The sequence below is a fragment of the Medicago truncatula genome, chromosome 5 (genome assembly GCF_003473485.1).
Source record: "Medicago truncatula cultivar Jemalong A17 chromosome 5, MtrunA17r5.0-ANR, whole genome shotgun sequence".
Lineage (NCBI taxonomy): Eukaryota > Viridiplantae > Streptophyta > Magnoliopsida > Fabales > Fabaceae > Medicago > Medicago truncatula.
The window spans coordinates 7,376,198-7,398,652 of NC_053046.1; the positions used below are offsets into that span (position 1 = coordinate 7,376,198).

Genomic DNA, 22,455 nt, shown 5'->3' on the forward strand with positions numbered 1-22,455 from the left:
GTGTGGGAAAGAGATATTATGAGTTGTTTTACAAAATTATCCTCAATAAATGATATGGGAAAGATAAATGAAGGAATTGAAAGAAGAGAGAGTAATAAATAGTTAAAGATATAATAGGAAAAATAACATTAAATTTTCATTGGTATTGTATAGCGACATATAATTTGGGACAAATATTTTTTCTAAAGTGACATACAATTTGGGACGGAGGGAGTAATAGGGAATGGGTTTTCATGAAAAATCTTTTGGGGATTGCGCACTATGTGTTTGTGTTTATGTCATGTTGTTTCTTGTGCTTTGAGAGTTTTACAGATGTTATTTAAAAATTATTATTATACATGGTGGTACAAATCCTTCTTAAATATAAGAAAAGTTTAATTACACTTTTGGTCCTATTATTTTGACCAACTCACGAAAATTGTCCTATATTTTTTAAATCGAACAAAATCGTCCTTAAACTATATGTTGTTTGCAGTTTTAGTCCTATCTCCCTATCTCCAACTCCAGAAACACACAGAAATGACAGTTTTAGTCCAACCACCTATGCTCAACCATGAAATAAACAAGGAATAAATTATGCGGGTATAAGGAATCTACTTTATTTTTTCAGCACACTAACTATATGCTGAAAAAATAAAGTAGATTCCTTATACCCGCATAATTTATTCCTTGTTTATTTCATGGTTGAGCATAGGTGGTTGGACTAAAACTGTTATTTCTGTGCGTTTCAGGAGTTGGAAATAGGGAGATATGACTAAAACTGCAAAAAACATATAGTTTAGGAACGATTTTGTTCGATTTAAAAGAGGTAGGACCAATTTCGTGAGTTGATCAAAAGACAAGGACCAAAAGTATAATTAAGCCTATAAAAAAAAAAGATGCTGTGGTAAAACCCTAAAACCTAAATTACCCTTTTGGACACGTGTCACCTGTTGAGCTACTTCAACTTAATATTCCTTAAAAAAATAAATTTACATATGTAAAAAATTAATATAGCACTCATAACTTCTTCTTCTTCTTCTTCCAACGATTTTCATTTTTCATTTCACTCCTCTCCAGTCTTCTACTCTGCTCCTTTCAAGTCACCATCATTTCTAATCTGTGTAAGTACTAAATTACCCTTCGCCTCGATCTATCCTCTCTTATACGATCCACATTCTTTTTTTTTCTTTCAATCACACGCTTCGTTTCTTTTCAGAGGTTTACGCTCACTTTCATTTCTCATTAATTTATCTTAATTACTTTTTTAATCTGTTTTTATTCATAATCATGAATGCTTCTGAATTAGGTTGCTGCACTAATGGTGGTTCTTCGCAAGTTCTTCCTTCTCGCCATTTCTACTCTTCTGGTAATAATAAATTACTTTATTTATATATTTATTGATTCGACTGATTCCACTAATTAAGCCTATGATTCATTTTTGACATTTGATTAGGGGGCCATTTGGGTTGACTTATTTTTGAGCTTATGAAAAATTGCTCATGTAAATAATTAAGCTTTTATGTTAATTCATAACTTCTCACTAGCGAGCATTGTATCCTCATAAGCTGTTTTTTCATAATTTGACAAGCTTATGAATAATATACATAAAGGTCCCCTTTGGATTGAGCTTATTTTGAGCTTATGCAAATAAATAAGCTTTTATATTAATTCATAAGTTCTCACTAACAAATATTGTATCTTCATAAGTTGTTTGTTGATAAACTACCTTAACAAGCTTATGAATAATAAATAGAAGCTTATTTTTTTGCATCAGCTGTTTTACATAAGCTCAAAATAAGCTCAATCCAAATGGGCCCAAAAGCTTTTTTATTTGCTTAAGCTGCTTTGTATTAGCTCAAAAATAAGCCAATCCAAACAGGCCCTAGGTCCTTCTGGATGGATGTTTCATTCTTCCATTTCCTGATTGCTAAGTTTTTCATGATGCTTATTAAGTTTTTTTTCTTTATCAGTTCTTAGCTGCTACTTCACTTGGTTCTCCTGTTAAAACTCAGAAAAGTGGCAGATTATCATCTGTGTTCTCACTGTTTAACCTCAAAGAAAAGAGTCGTTTTTGGAGTGAGGATGTTATACATAATGGTATGAATGTGTACACCATCTTCCTTCAATTTTCTTCTTTAGTATGTATGTCTGAGTTTCTTTTGATTCTCTTGGTATGTTGCTTCTTCAGATATTGATGAATTGAAGTTTCCAAATCATGGAAAAGTAAGCGCGTTTAATTACACCAATTCAGGTATGAATGCATTCTCTCAAACTTCGCTTGTTTGATTTTATACTAGTTTAGGGTTTTAGCGCTTGTCTTCCTGTAACGTTCCTTGCCATGGGACAATAGCTTCGGTTGTTCGCCACATCTATTTTGGTGCATCCTTATGTAGAAACTCATGGAAAGATAAATAGTTGGTTTGGGCTTGGGTTCGCCACATTTATTTTCGCCGGAGACTATGTTACACTTGATTAAAAAATGATTTGTGGTATTGATAGGAGCCTGGTGATTAGAAATGTAAGTCAACTAGAAAAAATAACAAAGGTGAGGAATAATTATAAATTTATTGATTGATTGAGAGTAGGGTAGACATGTAGCTGTATGGAGATTCCTCTCAATCAGTAACTATCCTAACTAATTGGAATTAACACAAATGACATATGTTCAAGTCTTATTCTCCTATTATTTGTGTTAATTCTGAGTGCTCTGATCGTTTGCTTCTATGCTATTCAGTTACTTAGTAGCTTTGTTTTAGAATATTCAGAACTATGAATTTTGTTTACATCCACAATTTTTCCTGCATTGTTGCCAAATGCATGAGTAGTTATTTTTTCGCTTTAATCGTTTGCAATAATTTTAGCAGCACTAGAGTGCGAATTGGCTAAAACTTCGCAGTTCATTTTGAAAATTGAGTACATATTATTTTCTAATTTGTTGTATTTCAGGTAATATTGCGAATTATCTAAAGCTGCAGGAAGTTGATTCCATCTATCTTCCTGTTCCTATCAACTTTATTTTTATAGGATTTGAAGGGAAGGGCAACCAAGGTACATAGTTGGACGACTGACATATCTTTTCTTTGGTTATTTCATTTTAAAAGTATTGTGGATTCCATATTGTTTTTTATGTCCCACAGAATTCAAGCTTCTTCCCGAAGAAATTGAGCGTTGGTTTACAAAAATTGATCACATCTTTGAACATACAAGAATTCGACATGAAGAGGTTCTAACTGCATTCGACAAAACAAGTGTAGATAAAATGCAACGGCGCCCCCTTCATGTTGCCAGTCACATAAATTACAAGTACGACTTATTGGTTAAACCCATAAATAAAATACAAGCAATTATTTCATTTTATTTTAATATGTTCTTTCTTTTGAAGACTAGATTTTGTTACATCCATTTAAGTTTCAATGCAATAGGGTATATTGACATATACAGGAGTATGTGGCAAAACAGACTCATTTGGCATCAAATTTGAAGGATTTACTTCATAAAACCTTTGTAGTTAATCGAGGAATGAAAAGTAAGATGGGTACAATGTATATTTATAAAACCTCCAGCGCTGTGCTATCTTCTTTCTCAGAAAAGAATAGATCCTTCATATGGCTTTGTTCATTATCTATTATTCCGTGCTTGATTCAAATGAATGTTAAACCTTCTCATCTTGTCTCATTGATAGTCAATTTTGATTGTGCTTGTTTGTCAGTCATCACTTATTTTGGCAGTTTATATTTTATTTTTATATTAATTTAGCTCGACTCATTTTAAAACTAAACCTTCTTATCTTGTCCCATTGATAGTCAATTCTGATTGTGCTTGTCTATCAGTTTTTACTTCATTCGGCAGTTTATCTTTTATTTTTTATAATAAAGTATTGGAAGAATGAAATTTCTTCTTAATCAACCAAAATAAGCAAAATCAGATAATGGGCTCAAAAGTATTTTTCAAACCCTTTGTAAACCTACAAAAAAAAGTGGCAAACTTCTCTATTTTTATTTTTATTTTTTACGGCCATCTTGGTTGAAGATGTTTAATATGGCATCTCCAAAGTAAATCTGTATAGAATTCTTGTTTATTTATTCTTTGAATCTTCTTGTAGTGAGAGAGTATATGTTATCTTTTCTTACTACGACTGTGGATGTTCTGGTGCAGCTTTTCAGTCCATGCTATTGAAATGGGAGAGAAGGTTACATCCATTTTTGAGCATGCCATAAGGGTGTTTGGTCGCAAGGATGCTCCAGTTGGCAGTGGGTAAGTTATGTTTAGATTAGTTATTACTCATTAGAACCTTTTTAACTTTTAAGTGCTCTTTGTACATTTATGCCAATATTTTATTACTTCTTTTTTCTTTTCCTGTTATGAAAACTGAAGCGCACAAGCACAGATTGACAACTTGTTAGGACCCAAAACTGATGTACGAAATTGATATGTATTTTCTTTAATAGCAATTACACTATGATCAGTGGTGAGAAAATTTTGTAACAGTACTTACACCAGAAACTGTAGGAAAATAAAGACTAGAACAGCGGTTGGAGCAAAGCTTGTTACAAGACAATAACAACCAAGCCTTATCCCACTAAGTCGGGTCGGCTACATGGATTAAGAAGCCTATGCCACCTGTCCTTCTGTTATGCTTGCTTTCTCTCCCCCCCTTCTACTAATTATTTTACCCAAAGGCCTTGATGTCTTTTAAGAAGCCTGCCCTTTTCATTCACTTCTTTCTCTCCTCTATGTCTGTCTATTAACTAGTATACATAAAATATGAATACGTGGTTTTAATGATTCAATCAGCAAGTTAGAGCATAAGAATGAAGTCTAGACTACACTTAGGCTATTTGTTAAGAAACATTCACATTCTTGTAATCTGGCCTGAATCCCTTGTGGTACAAGTAACAATGCATCAAACAACTTGGTACAATAAACAATGCAACCCACTGGGCGTGCAAGCAAGTTAACAAGTCCTGGGTTGGATTGCTCAACTTGTTTGCGCTAAGGGTTAAAGGAGTTGGAGGTCTTGGGTTCAAACACCGACGAAGGAGTAAATATTAATCTAACTACTAACGTTTGGCATTCAATTTTTTTTTTTTTAATAAATCAAACTACTGTGAATGCTGCTCAACATATGAAAGTGGATTCCCGTCCACTAGCTTAGTTTTTTTTAATACTTTGACCAAGTGGAAATGGTGTTATGAAAAGGATGTCATAAGCTAGCAATTGGGTTTCCAATTCCAATGATTCTTTTCTGTATGTTTTCTCTCTGCATGTTTTAGAAAAATAATGTGGCTTGTTGTGTTGTCTCTTCTTCCAAATTCCTATTTGCAGGGATAATGATGGTGGTGATTGGCAAGTAGATGTGGACATGATAGATGGCCTTTTCGCTAGCCTCGTAGAATACCTTCAACTTGAAAATGCATATAATATTTTTATTTTGAATCCCAAGCGTGCTGAGAAGAAGACTAAATATGGTTATCGGTTAGTATTCTTGTTAAATGTTATCATTTACTATTACTATAAACTTCAATAATGGCATCTCTTTTACATGATACATATTTGTTGTATATTAAAAGTAAGAGGCAGGATGTTGTAGGTAACCTAGTGCGGAGGCTGAGTACCGTGCTATGGCTATAGTCATGTGAGCCTAATTGGATCAAGCAGTTAATTCATGAGTTAAAATTTGCAGAGGTCTCTTAGATGAAGTTCTTTTGTGATAATCAGGCAGCTCTTGATATCACTTCTAATCTGTTTTTTTTTTTTTTTTTTTTTTTTTTTTTATGAGAGAACCAAACATATTGAAGTCCTGGAAACAGCCTCTTGTGTAAAACAGGGTAAGGCTGCGTACAATACACCAATTGGTGGGACCCCTTCCCGGACCCTGCATATGTGGGAGCTCTAGTGCACCGGGTTGCCCCCTTTTTTTTTTTTTTAACCAAACATATTGAAGTATATTGTCATTTCATTGAAGATAATTTTTGCATGGCTTTATAGTCACCAATTGCATCTGTTTTAATGCTCAGTTTGCTGATAGTTTTACCAAGTCTCTTAGGTGTCCTCAAATTGAGTTTATTTGCAACAAGCTTGGTGCATATAACCTATATGCTCAAGCTTGGGGGGAGTGTTCGAATATTTTAAATATTAGGCCCAAACCCATTAGTCTCATGTATATACACACGCATAACTTTTAACTCTATTGAGCAAGTAAATGAAATACATTTTTTAGCTCACATATTTACGCGAACATTTTATAATTTTAAAAGTGCCAGAAAATAACTGATATTTGCCTCCTTGAGTCTGTTTCATACATGTTTTGAGTCAGATTTGTTTATATTGTAAATTGTAAATGTAAATGGTAATCGAAGTATAAAAGATCTGGTGTGGTCGCTTTTTATAACTGTCTCTTTATATTGCCTGATTTTTATTTTATACAAAATATTTCAGGAGAGGTTTATCGGAGTCCGAATTTAACTTCTTAAAGGAGGTATATGGAACTTTCCGTCTTTTCTCCTTTAAACTTTTCTAAACCTGATATTAGTGTTCCATTTGTTAATTGTATCGTACCATGCTTGATGTTTTTCTGCTTAGTTTATGGGTATTTTGCATGCCAAAACTTTAATTGTTAGATATTTTTCTATTTTAAGATACCTTAAGTGCCAGAACTAACAGCTTCCATGTCATGCAGAATAAGACTTTGCAAACGAAGCTACTTCAGTCTGAAGAGGTTCCTGAAAATACTCTTGGTATGAAACTATTCTCAAACAAATATATATGTTGAAGGATACATAACGCTCAAGATGTTGTTAAAATCGATATCTACAAGGAAATATAGAATCTTCAACAATAAGACAAAAAACATCATTTGACTCTAGTAACTGACTCCATCTGGTGTGAAAAAGGCATCCAGCGTTGTTATGAATTTACTTCTGCAGTTAGGTTTTAGAAATTTCTGTCCATTTCTTCTCTCCTTTACTTGTGAACCATTAGAATATTAGAAGATATTTTATAATATCACAATATTATTATAATCTTTAATTATCTGCTAAGATTAGTTTGTGTATTATTTAGTAATTAGTTATGTTAAAGAGTCCCACATTGGATAAGAGATGGCATGAACAAGTGTTTATAAGTGGGGGCAGTCCTCACCTCACAAGCCGGTTTTGTGGGGTTGTGTTAGGCCCAACCACAAATTCCAGGAAGTTATTATTATCATTTGTTTTCTGATTTTCCTATTAATTGCGTCTCTTATAAATAGGGGATAGTGTTGGAGTATCAAGTTGATATCAAACTATTGTCAATAATATTACACCATTGTCATTGTTCAAGGTCCTTATTGTTTGTCTTCTTTTATCTAATACTCATAATTCCAACGTGGTGTCAGAGTGGTACAATCCCTCTGCGACTTGTTGTTTCATTACTATTCTACTGCCAATTCTGAAGAAACTCTAATAATTTGTTACCCATGCAATCTGTGATTTTCCTTTCGTCCGCTGTGTTCTTTCTGATTTTTCGGCCACCACTGTTTGCCAGTTTCAGAATATTTTCCAGTGGCTTTAACTTAAAGCTTTAATAACTATTAGCCTTACGAGGAGGAGGAGGAGGGTCGGCCACAACCCCTGTTTATTTCTGTAGATTGATTTCCATATTATTTAATTTTCCTGTAGATAGAAGCCTTTCATCTATATAAATAGGGGCTGGTGTTCAGTCTTTAGTATTAAGTTGGTATCAAATTATTATCAATTGTATTACACCATTGCCATCATTCAAAGTCCTTTTAATTTGTTTTCTCCTTCTTTTATCCAAAACCAATAACTTCAACAAGACCCTCATTTATCAATATAAATTTATTGACAGCTTTCACAAAGATTCAGCGACCATTATATGTAAAGCATCCAATGATGAAGTTTGCATGGACAAGAGCAGAGGACAGTGAAATTGTAAGTTTTTTATTTTATTTTATTTTATACATATATCAAAATAATGAAGCATATGAATCATGGACTTCGTCAATGACATGACATGGTCGCTTAGACACTGCTAATGTGAAAAACATAGGACGCTCATTCATATTTATTTATTATGATTAAATAAAATATGAACATTATTTATAAAATATATAAATTGAGAATCAAAATATGTATATTTGTACATCAAATTTAAGTAATTTGTTTCACTATAAAATTCTAAAACAAGATACAATAGTTTTTCGGCTTCATTCATCATCAACTACCGAACTAAAAATGTTGTAATTAAATTTATTGTCTTTAACCATCACTGATCATCATTGCTTTGACACATCTTTAACCCATGTAGATCTGTCTGAGATGTGTCCAAAGAGTGTCTAACATGTGTCGTAGCAAAATATAAAAAAGGCAAAATTACACTTACTCCTGTGGTCCCTTAACTTAATTTTAGGTAACAATTTAGTCATTTATCTTTTTTTCTCGTAATTTTGGCTCTTCACCCATGTTTGAACATAAATTTCAAGCTTCAAATCTATGGTTTCCTTTCAATGTGAGCTCTCAGTCTTAAATATATGTTATGCCCCAAAAGAAAAACACAGGTTTGAAGAAAACCATAGGTTTCCTCACCTTTTCGTCTCAAGCAGCATCTTATACTCCTTCCTTTTTCTCTGATAATATTTTTCTTCTCTTCAAGAAAAAGGCCTGTCTTTGTTGTAGAATTCTACGAGAAGCTAGTGACATTTCTATCATAGTTGTTCTGCTTGTTTTTGTTATGGGTCAGTTGTTTTTTCTGTTTTTCTTTTCAAAGGCAGTGTAATTTATTTTATTTTTTAAAATTTTGCTTTTTTTGGCACAACTATAAATTGCAGGTGGAATGGTATAATATTTGGCTTGAGACACTAAACAATTTTGGGAAGTTGCATCAAGGGAAAGAGATCGCTCAAATCATTGAGGCCAAAGCTTTACAGGTATATATTCATCAAATAAGCCTCTATATTTCTTTGAAAATGTAAGAAATATGTTGTGAATAATTGTAATTGTTTGTAACTAGTTGTAAAATTGTATTCGGCCTGTTAGATGTAGAATAGTCTCTATTTAAACAGATTAGTGCTTGTACTTTATTTACACTAGTGAAATATTTTCTACATGGTATCACGGGCTCCTGGTTTTGTAACCTTTTTCGCATAAACCCTAGCCGCCATTGCGTTTTTTCCCCGTCTCTTTCTGCCTTCATTGCGGTTTCATGTTCCTTTACTGTCTTTTTTATAGCTCGTTGAGATCTTCAACCTTGCTCACTGCCTTTCCAGTTCCAATTCTCAATTAACATTACTGCTCACTACACCCGCTAATGTCAAGTGTTTTTTTACCGCCGTACACTGCAGTTTTTGGCCTGGTAATAAGACCGCTGAGAGTTTTAACACTCCTCCTGAGTTGATCTTTGCAGTTTTAACATTACACTGCAGTTTTAACTTTACTCCTCCTGAGTTGGGCTATGCAGTTAATGAAGTTTACCAGTTTATTGCTCATCCTTTGGAAGACCACTGACAGGCTGTAAAAACTAAAAATGATCTTGTGTTGCTTGGCCGGTACTCAATCATTACGCCTTAATCTCTTTCCTGCCACAACACCTCATAATATTCCTCTCCAAGGCTTTTGTGATGCTAACTGGGCAGCTGACCTAGATGATCGTTGCTCCACATCTGGGGAAGCTGCGTTCTTTGGACCAAATTTAGTGCCTTGGTGATCTAGGGAACAATCTGTGGTTTCTCACTCCAGTGCCGAGGCTGTATATCACAGCCTTGCCCTCATTACTACGGAGATACTTTAGATCAAGACTCTCCTCCATCAACCATCTTGCAGGATTGGAATGATAGATATGCATATCTTGAGATGAGTGTTGTAAATAATTGTAATTGGCCTCTTAATCAGGCCCATTAGATTAAGAATAGCCTCTTTTAAACATATTACAGCTTGTATCTTATTTATACTTTGAAACATATCAGAAATATTTTCCACACAATTGTATCAGGATATTTACCCCACACTTCTTTACTAAAATTCGTGTTTTGGCATTTGAAGTTACTAAAAGGGAAGGATCAAGATCTAAAGCTCTTTTTGGAAAGGATATTAAAATCTGGGGATTATGGTGGTTTTCAAGCAGAATGTCTCACAGACACGTGGATTGGAAAGAACAGGTTCAATTTATCTCGCATGGCATATGTGAAGACATACGCATTTCTTTCTATTCACATTCATTCATGTTTTGTAGCAGATGGGCCTTTATTGATTTAAGCGCCGGTCCTTTTTCGTGGGGGCCTGCCGTTGGTGGAGATGGCGTGCGTACAGAAGCAAGCTTACCAAATGTCGAAAGGACAATTGGTTCAGCTTCAGGTAGTAATGATGTATTTGATTTTGGGTGGGTGCACGCCTGTTTGATATAAAATGGCAATGCATTCCACTTAGATCCACATATAAAATATAAATAGAAAAATCATTTGAAAAAAGGTGGAGACTGGAGAGGAAATCTGAGTTGTATTTCATTATTAAAAAATTACATAAACTGTATAATTATATAAGCTTTATTGAATCGAATATGTCCTAATTAAACAGATACTAGGTGTGTTAATATATATGCATCTTGTGTGTTGATCAAAGTGCTGACCGCCTGTAAAGTGCTGCATAAGGACCGGTTAGTTACTGACAACTGTGACTGTCTTGGTGTTAGTTACAAGAGGCTGTAGGTTAGCTCAAGTATAAATACTTTTAAACTGAATCATTAGATTCAGTGTTTTGAAATTCAGAAATAATTGATTCTCTAAAAAAAGTACCAAAATATGCCTAATTACATTACTTAAGGTAACAAGATGATTACAATAATAAAGGAAAGATTGAATCCCTTTTGTATAATGTCACCACTCCCCGTCGTTGAGGTGATGAGTCAATATCTATTCATTCCCAGCTTGCAAGATCTTAGAAGGGACGCTTTTTCCTCGAGGATATGTTGATCAATCGCTATATGCTTTCCCTTATGTTTTAAACTACTTTGTGAGTGATGCTTAGACGGTCTTATTATCGCAAAATAGCCTCATAGGTTCTTCATATTTTAGTTTGAAACCACCAAGTATGACTCATTGTGAGCCTCAGCTCGAAATTCGGTTTTACACTTGACTTTGCAACTAAATTTTATTTCTTATTCTAAAGCAGCCTTTGTAAGGGTTAGGGTGAAAGTTGCCTAAGTCAATGCTTGATGAGTCTTACCCAAGTCCTTATATGACAATCCTTATCCAAAGCCTTATAAGAACTACTTCTGTTTTACCTTTGTCAATGTGGGATCTCAAATTACCCCTCATGCAGGAAAGCGCCTCTGGATCATGGATAAATATGGGGTTGCCCAATATAGATTATAGGTTCACCTCAGAAATGGTTAATAAATTGGGAGCTGAATGTCTAGAACCAATCATTATAACGAGGATCTGTCCTTGTTTGATTTTGCTCTAGAATGACGAGGAGTGTTATAATAAAAAAATCAAATCCATATATTTATTATTAATATCAGAATCATAGATTAGGATTTGAATGAGCAAATCATATCAACTAGCATTTTTAGTATTTATTCTATATACTTATAAATGGAGGTGAGTGTGGTCTAATTTACACACAGAAATCACAAAGTCAACATAGATTATATGCACCTAGCTTGTTACAAATAAAATCAACTTGAGGGGCCCCGAGAGATTTAGGGAAAATATTAGCCAGTTGATCATTATAACTAATGCAACTAGTAACAATGCAACCAGCTAGATCTTTTTCTCTAATGAAGTGACAATCCACTTCAATTTGTTTGCTCCTCTGTGAAAAACTGGTTTAAAAGTAATGTGAAGAGCACCTTGATTATTGCTTATCAACTTCATTGTAGAGGCACATTACAATACTTAGCATTAATTGGTTGATCCATATAGGCTCACATGTGACCAATGCCACATTACAATACTTAGCACTAGTTCTAGAAACAACCTCCTGCTTCTTACTTTTCCAAGAGTTGTGAACTGCCTGCGAAGAATGTTCGAGATGTAAGGATAGAATTCCAAAGCAGTTATTTTAATTTGACAGATATCTTGTCATTGATTATAAGGTTAAGGTGGACAAGGCATTGACTGATTTATATCGTCACTCTTGATGTGCCAAAGGAAAAGAAAACGTGTGCAATTATTTTTCTGTGCAATTGAATAAGATGACTGCTCTTTTGGGCCCCCTATTTGCTCTTTAAACACAAAAAAGAAAAGCCTTTGGGGAGTTACAAACTGAACCTCTTTGGGGGGCCCAAAAAAGCATAATCCATTGAATAATCTGATGATTGTTGTGGTGTCCTACTGAACTGACTAATTTCTTTATTCTTTTTTGTGGTAATGAACTGATTGATTTCTTAAATTACTTAATCTAGGCCCATAAAATGTGTATGTTGAACCTTAATTATTTAGTACATATTGCGCAGTTTAACTTGAGTTGTCATTGTTTTTTTATGTTATATTGATTTTCTTGATGCTTATTCCAGAAATTTCAGAAGAAGAAGCTGAGGACCTTCTGCAAGATGCTATTCACGAGAAATTTGCTGTATTTGGTGATGTATGTGTTATTCAAATGAACTTATTACAATGGATTGCATATCATTTATTCTTCTTCTATGAACAAGGTTTCAATGGGTTGTAGGAAATAGTGACCACATGTTAGATTCTTTCCACTGCAGTTGAAGCCAAAAATGAAAAGAAGAAAATTAATTTTGTGGCTATTCCAAAATATTGATTAGAAACTATGTTCGATAGAAATAAATATCTGAGGATAATTAATTAACTGTACTTCTATGCAGTGGCTTTAGACTTCGATTTTAGTTTGCATTAGGATTGACATGACTATGCAGTGGCTTTATGTTCGATAGAAATAATTGATGATTTTAGTAATTTTTATTGGCATGTTAATTAGGATGCTAAGAGGAAAACATGTTTGATTTCTAAAGAAATTCGTAGTAAGTCAGCTTTGATTTTTAATGTTGCAGAAAGAACACCAGGCTATTGATATTCTTCTGGCTGAGATTGATATATATGAGCTTTTTGCTTTTAAACATTGCAAGGGAAGGAAAGGCAAACTTGCTCTTTGTGACGGTAATCTGTTTGAGATTTTTGTGTTTTTTCTTCTTTTTTTTATTTTTTTTTTTAAAATTAAACTTGGATAGTGAGCCATGGCTCAATGGTAAAGGTTGTTGTCTTGTGACCTGGAAGTCATGGGTTCAAATCCTCAAGACAACTTCTTCTCTTGCGAAAATAAGGCTGCGTACATTTACCTTTTACAAACCCAACGTAGTGATAGTCTCGTGCATTGGGATGATTAAACTTGAAGTTTCTCTAATATTTTTCAATAAAAAAATTGTTTCCTTGAGTTCCTGATAGGACACTAGGGTCCCATAGGTTTGATGGCCCAATAATTGGGTCCAAATCACACATGTCACACACTTACACCTTCTAGAAGGTTATAGAAGAAGAGGAAATAGAATAGTTAGTTGGTGCAATCCCTGGATTCAAGGGATGCGTTTGTTATATGAAAGAGAGTTGGGAGGTAGGAAAGGCATTGAGAATATTGTTGAGAGTTTGTTAGGAGAAATATCTTCTCTGGTTAGGAGTAGAAATACTCTGGTAGGAATCTTAGACTCTGGTTATCTTTTCTTTTTCAGTTTTCATCCATTGTAGAGCTTTGCTCATCACTAATCTATCAATAAATCCACAGCTCTCCTTTATTGAGATTCCAAATCCCATCAGTTCCCCTGAGAATATTGCTTTTGTATGTGAGCAGAGAGCAAAGTTATTTACTTAGCGACTAAAAAGAGATGTATGTTTTTAGGCAAATCGCTTCAGTAATGAACTCGGCATGTTTGATTTATATGCACCGTGGATAATAAAGACAAACTACTATTTACAAGAGAAAGAAATGAGCTAAAACATTTCCTACAGTACTAAGGTTTCAACAAGTGAGCTTGAGATGGAGGTCGCACAATTCTGCAAAAGTTTCGTACAAGGCGAGTGCACGAGCTTTACAAAAATGAGCAGTGGGAAGGAAGTCGCAGCCACACACAGTCGAATAGAGAGTGAGAGAGGTCACAGTTCTAGAGAAATTTAATCGCAGAGAGAGGGAGCTTCCGTTGATGCCAAGTTACAACATTGACAGAGAGAGACAGTAAAGGAAGGAAGTCGCGAAGTCACGTGTTTTACCAAATTGAACCGTGAAACTGGACCAGATAAGCACCCTCGTAGGATTGCTCAAACTTGCCAATTTCATGCTTCTGCGAGCAAGTTCATTGATCCCAGTCTAACCCCATTCTATCAATCTTTCATGCAATAGAACATGCATGAAGGCAAAAACACGTAGGAAAAACATTAACAATCTCAAATAACTGCGTGTAGTGATCGAACTCAAAAACTTTATAACAGGATAACCGCTTTTCTGAAAATTTTCTGTATTTTTTGTGACGCTACGGATGACGTTGTAGTGGGTAGGAGCTGCTTTTGTCTGCTATTGTGTGTGATTTATAACCTTGTGGATAGCTTTCTCTGTGTGTTAATCAAGATTTTAACATGGTGTTATCACATGATCTATTTAAGATTGATAAGAGTGCATTATCCAATATATTCTTGATCAAAAACACTAGAAATATAGTTTCTGTTCGCAGAAGATTAATAACAGATTCAGTTTATTTTCTTTCAAAAAAAGTAAAAACTTCAGATTTTACATTCTAAAATCAAAATAGAAATCTCTCAAATTTCCTATCTTCCCTGATCTCTTTAACTTCCATAAATATGTAAACACAATTGCAAACATGAGCACTTGTTGAAAATATTGATCTTAATGACATTAATGTTTTAAAACAAAGAGTTAAAAAATGTAGCATATTAGGAGTATCTGATAATTGTCTAGAAATATCCAACATGACACATGTTAGACATCAGTATGGTAATTGTTTGGACATGTTTGTGTGTCCTTACATCTCACTTCGTGAAGCCAGTTTCTTTTATTTCTGATACAAAATTCCTTTTATTAATTTTTTTTTTAAATATCAAGCTTTGCAGGTTAGTGCTCCAAAAAGTTTAATATCTACACTGTATATTTCATACATCCTTGAATATGTATAATTTCAGAACTTGACGAGAGGATGCGGGATTTGAAAAATGAGCTGCAGTCTTTTGAAGGTGAAGAATATGATGAAAGACATAAGGCAAAAGCCATAGAGACATTAAAGAGGATGGAGGGCTGGAATTTATTCAGTGATACACATGAGGTCAGCTGATTGGTCTGCTGTATTGAGGCTCAATTTTTTAATCGATTTTAATTTTAAAAATCTGATTAAGAGGTTTTATGGGTTTTCTTAAAAAAAAAAAAAGAATTTGAAAGGAAAAAATAAATCAGATTTCTGATTATTTTGAAAAGTTACTTTTGGTTGCTTTTGAAAAAAGTTGTCATTATCTCCACCTTTTGAAGTAAAAATTAGTTTTTATAATTGTAACCAAATAGAAAATAGTTTCTTCCTTCATCAAAGAAAAATTACTTTTTGATACATTTATCAACACCGTACGTACTGTTCACATAATGCTATGTGGGTAATGACTAGTAAATATTTGGTTCATTATGTTCATTAAGCGGTTAATGAAATATTAAATTTTGTTCAGAATTAATTTCTTTTTTCACAACCCACTATAAAGTAAATAGTTAATAACATGCCAATACTTGGTTAATTCAGTTCAATATTAGCTTGGTTCATGGGTTTCCCTCAATGCAGGAGTTCCAGAACTACACAGTTGCACGTGATTCGTTTCTTGCACATCTTGGTGCGACACTATGGGGATCTATGAGACATATCGTATCGCCTTCAGTTTCTGACGGGGCCTTCCATTATTATGAGAAGATATCCTTTCAGTTGTTTTTTATGACACAGGAGGTAAGATGTATGTTTCATCATATCAAACGGCTCAAATTAGAGGAATATTTATTTTCATGCAATTATATTTGCAGAAAGTTAGGCACATTAAAGAGCTTCCTGTGGATATGAATGCTATTAAGGATGGACTCTCCTCATTGATGGTGCCTTCTCAGAAACCAATGTTCAGTCCACACATGTATGCAGTCATAAGTGTTTTATTCTGCTCTTTGCTTTTCCGACCTCTAATTAGACATTTGGTTTTTGAAAATTCTTTTCAGGCACACTGAAAAAACACTTAATTTGTCATATTCCCTTAAAATATGGATTTTTCCTAGTTTTCTACTGATATTAGTATTCCTCTGTTTCAGGCTACCTCTGTCAGATGATCCTGATTTAGCAATGGCCTTCGCTGTTGCACGACGTGCAGCTGCTGTCCCCCTGTTACTTGTCAATGGAACGTATCGAAAGACAATTCGCACCTATCTTGATTCTTCCATTCTGCAGTATCAGTTGCAAAGGCTAAATAAACATGGTTCTCTTAAAGGTCTCCTTCTTATGTGCTCCTTTTTTTTTTTTTTAGAATGTCATTTACATGTACCTGGAAACAAAAAGAATTGATGCCGTCCTCTTGAGTTAAAAAAATAAAAAAACATAAGGCAAAGTTCAAAAGGAAAAGAATTTTGTCGACTGATAAGTTTAGTGAGCGCCCGCATAGTATCATTGTAGTTTGGTTTTTTCTATTGTTAAGCTTTCTGATATTTTTGGCTTCAGTCTTGAGTGGTGAAGGCTCATCCTTTACCTCCTGCTCATGATGGTTAGACTTTGGTAGCTTTTGCTTTATGGTGATTCAACATTCTTTATTGGTTTGGTTTGAAGTTTTGACATCATTGGTTGATTGTTTTGCCATTCTTCGTTAGATTGTCCAAAAGATGTCTGTTTGGGCAGTGGCTGGTCTAGAAATTCTCCATAGTAGGGGCAACAAAATAGTGAATAAACTTATTCACAAATGAAAAATATTTTAAACTTCTACAAAGTATAGAATATTACGAACAAGATCTCCAAAAATAGTCTATAATATGTAGGACAATGTTTTCTTTACAAAATATGATATATATGATATATTTTGTATCACTATGTGTGCTTAGTGTTAAAGAAGTCATAAACATTAGAAGAATAAATTATCAAAATTTGTACTGATTTATTTTGTTCAAGAGAAACTTTCTGAGTTAATTTTCTTAAAAACAATATTTATGTAAATATTATGCATGCATCCGCCACTATGTTTGGGTTTGATTATGTCAGGTGTTATATTTTCTCTTTGAAAAGGTATATTTGTAACAAGTTTAAAGTTTAGTAAGCTTTTGCTGTAGGGGGGGTGTTAGGAACATAGAATATTATAAATATCTTATAATAACTTTAATATTATATTAGAATATCTTAAGTTATTTCCTAGAATTAGTTTACAATCTTAGAGTATCTATTGGGATTAAATTTTATATTACTTATTATTATTACTATTATTATTAATATTATTATTATTATTGTTATTATTATTATTATTATCATCTGGATTTAGGACTGAGTCTATGCATCCCTATAAATAGGGATTAGTGTTTAGTCTTTGGTATCAGGTTAGTATTAACTCATTATCAATAATATTCGATGTTATTATTTCTCTCCCTCTTTTATCTAAATCCCACAACTTCAACAATTTCTTTTCTTCTCATTTCCTTTTGTTTGAGAAAATGTTTCTCTTTTGTTACTTGATATTATGGTATACGACTAAGATGATAATCATCTTTATAAACGAAGCAGGTAGGCATGCACATTCAAGGTCCATGCTAGAGGTTCCAATCTTTTGGTTCATTCACAGTGAACCATTGTTACTGGACAAACATTTTCAGGCTATAGCACTATCCGACATGATTATTGTTGTTCAGTCAGAGCCCTCTTCTTGGGAAAGCCATCTACATTGTAATGGACACTCTCTTCTATTGAACTTGAGGTTAGAGTCAGAAACAAACATTTGTTTTTTAAACTATCTTTTTCATATAACTTGTAAATCAAATATAGTTTTATAAGGTATATTGGAAATATGTTGATGATGGAGCTGAAATATTCAGGATATTAAGGGATGTCTAATCATATTCATCATAGGCCTTACATTTTCATTTTTTTGTGAGATAATAATATTCTATTAATTTGACGGGGGAAAGGGGGAAATTAGATCTCAAGTTATATTTTGAAGTAGATCTCAAGTTATATAATGTTACAAATATTATTATTAAAGATATAATTTTGCTGAAAACACTTGGCAATAATTGAACTTTTGTATTGAACATTTTTTGTAAGACTTTTCTTTATGGAACATAAATCCACTTATTAATTCTTCCATGGCTTTATCCTTCATCTGGTCTATAAAGGCAGCCTATAAAAGCTGCAGTAGCTGCTACTGCTGAGCATCTTGCGGGTTTACTTCCCCTTCATCTTGTTTATGGTCAAGCCCATGAGACTGCAATGGAGGTACACCTTTATATCCATTATTCTCTTTGTGTTGGGTTCCTTGAATGGTCATTATTCTAAATATAAATAACTTCATTAGCAAGTATAGTTAGACTGCAATGTCTTAATATTCATTTCTGAACATGACAGGACTGGATATGGTCGGCAGGATGCAATCCTTTCTCTGCTACATCACAAGGTTGGCACATTTCACAGTTCCAGTCTGATTCAATTGCTCGAAGTTATGTCATCACAACTCTTGAAGAATCGATCCTACTGGTTAATTCTGCCATTCATCGCCTACTAATGGAGCGTACTAGTATCCTTCTTGTGTACTATTGCAACCATTTAATGATAGAGAAACTATCTTTCTTATGTACTGTTGTACAGAATGATTCCTTTACCAATAATCTTGGAATTTGTGTTAAGTCTAATTCAACTCCAAAAACTATTGAAGCCGAGGAATGTGGCTTTCCAATCCTTCGCTGACTATGTTGCAGCACTAGTCTGTAGGATTCCAATCCCTCATGCCTACACAAGTAAGATGCTGGAGGTTGCAATGAAGGAAGCCTAAGGTGGCGACAGTGAATGCAACTTGGGTTTCCAACACACCCTCGTGTAGGATTGGACATATAGTGTGAGCAAGTTCAGGTAGCCTAATAATAATAGATCTAGATAAGATTTGATGCCAATTGAGTCAAACCTGCCTAACACAACCTCAAAAGCTACCTCATGGGCTAAGGATTTTTCAAGCTGTATAGGAACTAATGTGGTCATATATCTAGTTGATATTGGATATCAACACATCCCTTCATGCCCTACACAACAGAGGTTTTGGGGGCTGCTGTGAAGACATCCCAACTTTTCTTGCATTAGGGCACCGATCAATGTGGGGTTCAACCCTTGCTACTCTCAACTCTTCATAGTGATTGTGGATAAGGACCACTCATTCTTCCTAGAGTCAATAAGCAGGCCAACTATTTCTGGTCGAGTAGCATTTTTTATACCATAGTAGCTATGTCACTTAGGTTGTTGATTAGTTTATTAACAAATAATTTTCATAGGTGCCAACAAAGAAAGTGACAGAATTGCAAATAGTTCACTATGACATGTGGACCGAGAAATAGGGGTGAGCAAGTAAATATCAGGAACATTAGGACGAAAACACTGTCATGCATGCAATGAGTATTTCATATATAGGTTATGTTGGCAAGGCCAAAAACGCTAGTTTATAGCTTGTTGAACTAGTCCATAAGCTTGTTTGATAAAAAAAAAAAAAAAAAAAGTAGGTGTTTGGTAAATAAGTTTATAGCTTGTTTGGTAATCAAGGTTCCTATTTGTTTTATTAAAATAGCAGCCTTTTACCAGGAATATTTTATTATTGCATTTATTTTCCTTGTGATACCAGATGAATTATCTATTTGATTTCTTAACAAAATAAAGCTCAAAACACTTTCAAGATCTTCCAGTCCCAGGAGCATGAGCTTGTAAACAAATACAACTATGTTGTTAGCCTTTGGAGAAGGGTGAGTAGCAATCACTAATTGCTTCTATAAATTTTAAATATTATTCTTAAACAGTTGTTGAAACCATGATTTTTTATTAATATTATATTTTCAGGCATCAACCGTCACCGGAGAATTGCGATATGTTGATGCTTTAAGGCTACTAAACACCTTGGAGGATGCATCCAAAAGGTTAGACAATGTAAACTATTCAGCAATGTTAGACTCTAGACTGCATAAATAAATAGTGCAGTTTTATTGTTGGAAATTATGGATTAAACCACAATTTGACTACAGCAACACAATTCACAGGCCTTGGCCGTAACAGCTAGTTTTCCTCTTAAAAAATAAATAGTTACCGTAATGGTACCCACATAGATAGTTGTATACTGTGATGTGCCTCAACGTTTGTGTTCTGCTGTTCTCTTACTCTTTGCATTCTAGTGTGTAACAAACGCACCTGTAGAAATAAGAACACGCTTAACTTGCCCCCTAGGCTCTTTTAATATGGTGATACCCTTTTAGAATTACGAGAGATGAAGGGGACGGGATGCAGAGGGTGGTAAGCGATTAGCAGCGCATCTATGATCTATTTTGTGCTTCATTGGTTAAAAGCTGGCCTGTGTGCCACATGGTTTTGGCATCTTCAGTAAGGGCCTGTTCTTCATTGGTTCTTTTGCCTCTAACAAGGTTTTTCATTTTTGCAGATTTGTTGAGCAAGTTAATACGACCCTGACCCTACTCCATCCAATTAACTGCACAAGAGAGAGAAAAATGCAGATGGTGTTTGATATGACAACTATTCCTGCTTTCTTGATTGTTTTAGGCTGCCTTTATATGGTATTAAGGCCAAGACGACCAAAACCAAAGATTAATTGAGGTTTCAGGCGATCATTACGAGTTTAATTAGATTGTTACGAGAATTTTTGTGTTGGTACAAGGGTTTATGGAAATGATTTGCAATTAGCTTTGTACATAAATACCTTTGGAGTAGGACTTAAAAGTGGATTTTGATAACTCCTTAGCAAATGTTAATTTATTTATGGCGATTTCCTTTATATAATATAACCATTTTGCCTTGCATTTATTTGTGTTGAATATAAGATACCGATATTCATAGGAGACTCTCAAATACGTATCTCAGAATTATCCCATTTTTTATTAGTTATTGTTCAAAAAATTGGTTAGCAGATGCTTTCTGGGATACATCATGGATGTGACATGATATGACCTATTACATCTTTGTTCAAGAAAAAGAATATGGAAAGAAAGTAGAGTTGAGAGAAAATGAAAAGAATGAAGAATCTAAAGAAAAAGAAAATGAGAGTGAGAAGCTAGAAAAAGAAAGAAGTGGTAAAAAAAATCTGAAAAAGTAGAGAGCCTCTTTGTAAAAGAAAACAAACGAAGAAACTCTTCCAAAGGATCAATATTGGAAAGTTGTGGCATACTACTACACTTACATTTTAAGTTGGTTTATGTAGTCAAGTGTTGGAATTTTTGTAATATTATTCAATTGTCTAATATATCTTGCTTATGTCAAGAATGGAAAGAAGTGATTGTAGGTGAGTTTTCTCAACAAGTAGAAAGAAATAATGAGCTTTGGAAATAAGAATGTGTTCATGAATCGCACCAAAATATTTCAAATGAAAAATAATTTCGTAGTCGAATTCTCCTAAAGAAGGAGAAGGAAATGTTGTGATCTTAAGATACTCTTTTTTGAGGAAGTTCAAATTTCATATAAAACGGTTATAATATCTTAAGATCTCATCATTTCTTCATATACTATCCCTTAAGATACAATCGTTGAATCGTCAATTGTCAACGTGATTAGTGTTAATCACCACAAAAATAATTTATTCTTCAATAATCTGTCAAACAAATTATCTTCATAGATATATCATTATAATAATCAAGTGAATGATATATATATTTTTCTTGTACATTATTGATACCATTTTTTTATGATTTAATCAAGTGGTGTTCTTTATATGCAAACATCAGAACAAGGGACCATTCCTTTGACTCCTGTTGATGATTATTATGATAGGACTCCACGCAACGTTATACAAAAAGCTTGGGACTTGTCCAGATTCATGAGTGTACCAATGAAAATCGTTGTATCAAAAAAATAAATGCTTTCTTGAGAAAGCATTTATTTTTTTATTTTTGTATTATTTTGTATTCTTTAATTTCCAATTAAAGGAAAAAACAAATTTCCGAATTACAAATAAAAAAAAAGAGAATCGATTCTCAATTTATATTAAAAAAATTAGAAATTGATACATAGGCTAGGCTCTATTACTTGTATTTACTTGTAATAGAACTTATGCTTGATAGAAAAATTATTATTCTATTCTATATAGTTGACAAATGAGATGAAACTGAGTTCATTAAAGACGAAAAATGGCAAAAAAGAAAGCATTCATTCCCCTTACATGTCTTACATCTATAGTCTTTTTGCCCTGGTGCATCTCTTTTACATTTAAGAAAAGTCTGGAATCTTGGATTACTAATTGGTGGAATACGAAACAATCCGAAATTTTCTTGA

General features: G+C 33.7%; 1 protein-coding gene across 3 annotated transcripts; it reads left to right on the plus strand.

The window, feature by feature from the left end:
• The first annotated feature begins 991 nt into the window (after window positions 1-991).
• LOC11410975 (uncharacterized) lies at window positions 992-20,990 on the plus strand. 3 transcript variants are annotated; one of them, XM_003611881.4, is made up of 26 exons: window positions 992-1,103; window positions 1,289-1,348; window positions 1,953-2,079; window positions 2,171-2,233; window positions 2,929-3,030; window positions 3,120-3,285; window positions 4,138-4,236; window positions 5,308-5,457; window positions 6,421-6,460; window positions 6,662-6,719; window positions 7,831-7,913; window positions 8,810-8,908; window positions 10,020-10,135; window positions 10,210-10,331; window positions 12,493-12,563; window positions 12,991-13,096; window positions 15,122-15,261; window positions 15,760-15,918; window positions 15,993-16,096; window positions 16,269-16,444; window positions 17,716-17,905; window positions 18,324-18,423; window positions 18,553-18,721; window positions 19,846-19,928; window positions 20,023-20,099; window positions 20,615-20,990. In XM_003611881.4, the coding sequence occupies exons 2-26, from the start codon at window positions 1,301-1,303 to the stop codon at window positions 20,784-20,786; spliced, it is 2,820 nt and encodes a 939-aa protein (XP_003611929.2). In that variant the 5' UTR covers window positions 992-1,103; window positions 1,289-1,300; the 3' UTR covers window positions 20,787-20,990. The 3 variants fall into 3 exon arrangements, with proteins under 3 accessions (XP_003611929.2, XP_024639727.1, XP_024639726.1); XM_024783959.2 differs by having other exon boundaries at window positions 10,213-10,331; XM_024783958.2 differs by lacking the exon at window positions 992-1,103 and adding an exon at window positions 1,183-1,200.
• The last annotated feature ends 1,465 nt before the right edge of the window (window positions 20,991-22,455 follow it).

Bases quoted from the DNA above. Each gene is read 5' to 3' on its own strand.
- LOC11410975 (XM_003611881.4), top strand. From the start codon at position 1,301: ATGGTGGTTCTTCGCAAGTTCTTCCTTCTCGCCATTTCTACTCTTCTG. The intron at 15,262-15,759 runs GTCAGCTGATTG...CCCTCAATGCAG, and splicing joins TATTCAGTGATACACATGAG to GAGTTCCAGAACTACACAGT. The intron at 18,722-19,845 runs GTATCCTTCTTG...AACAAAATAAAG, and splicing joins CCTACTAATGGAGCGTACTA to CTCAAAACACTTTCAAGATC.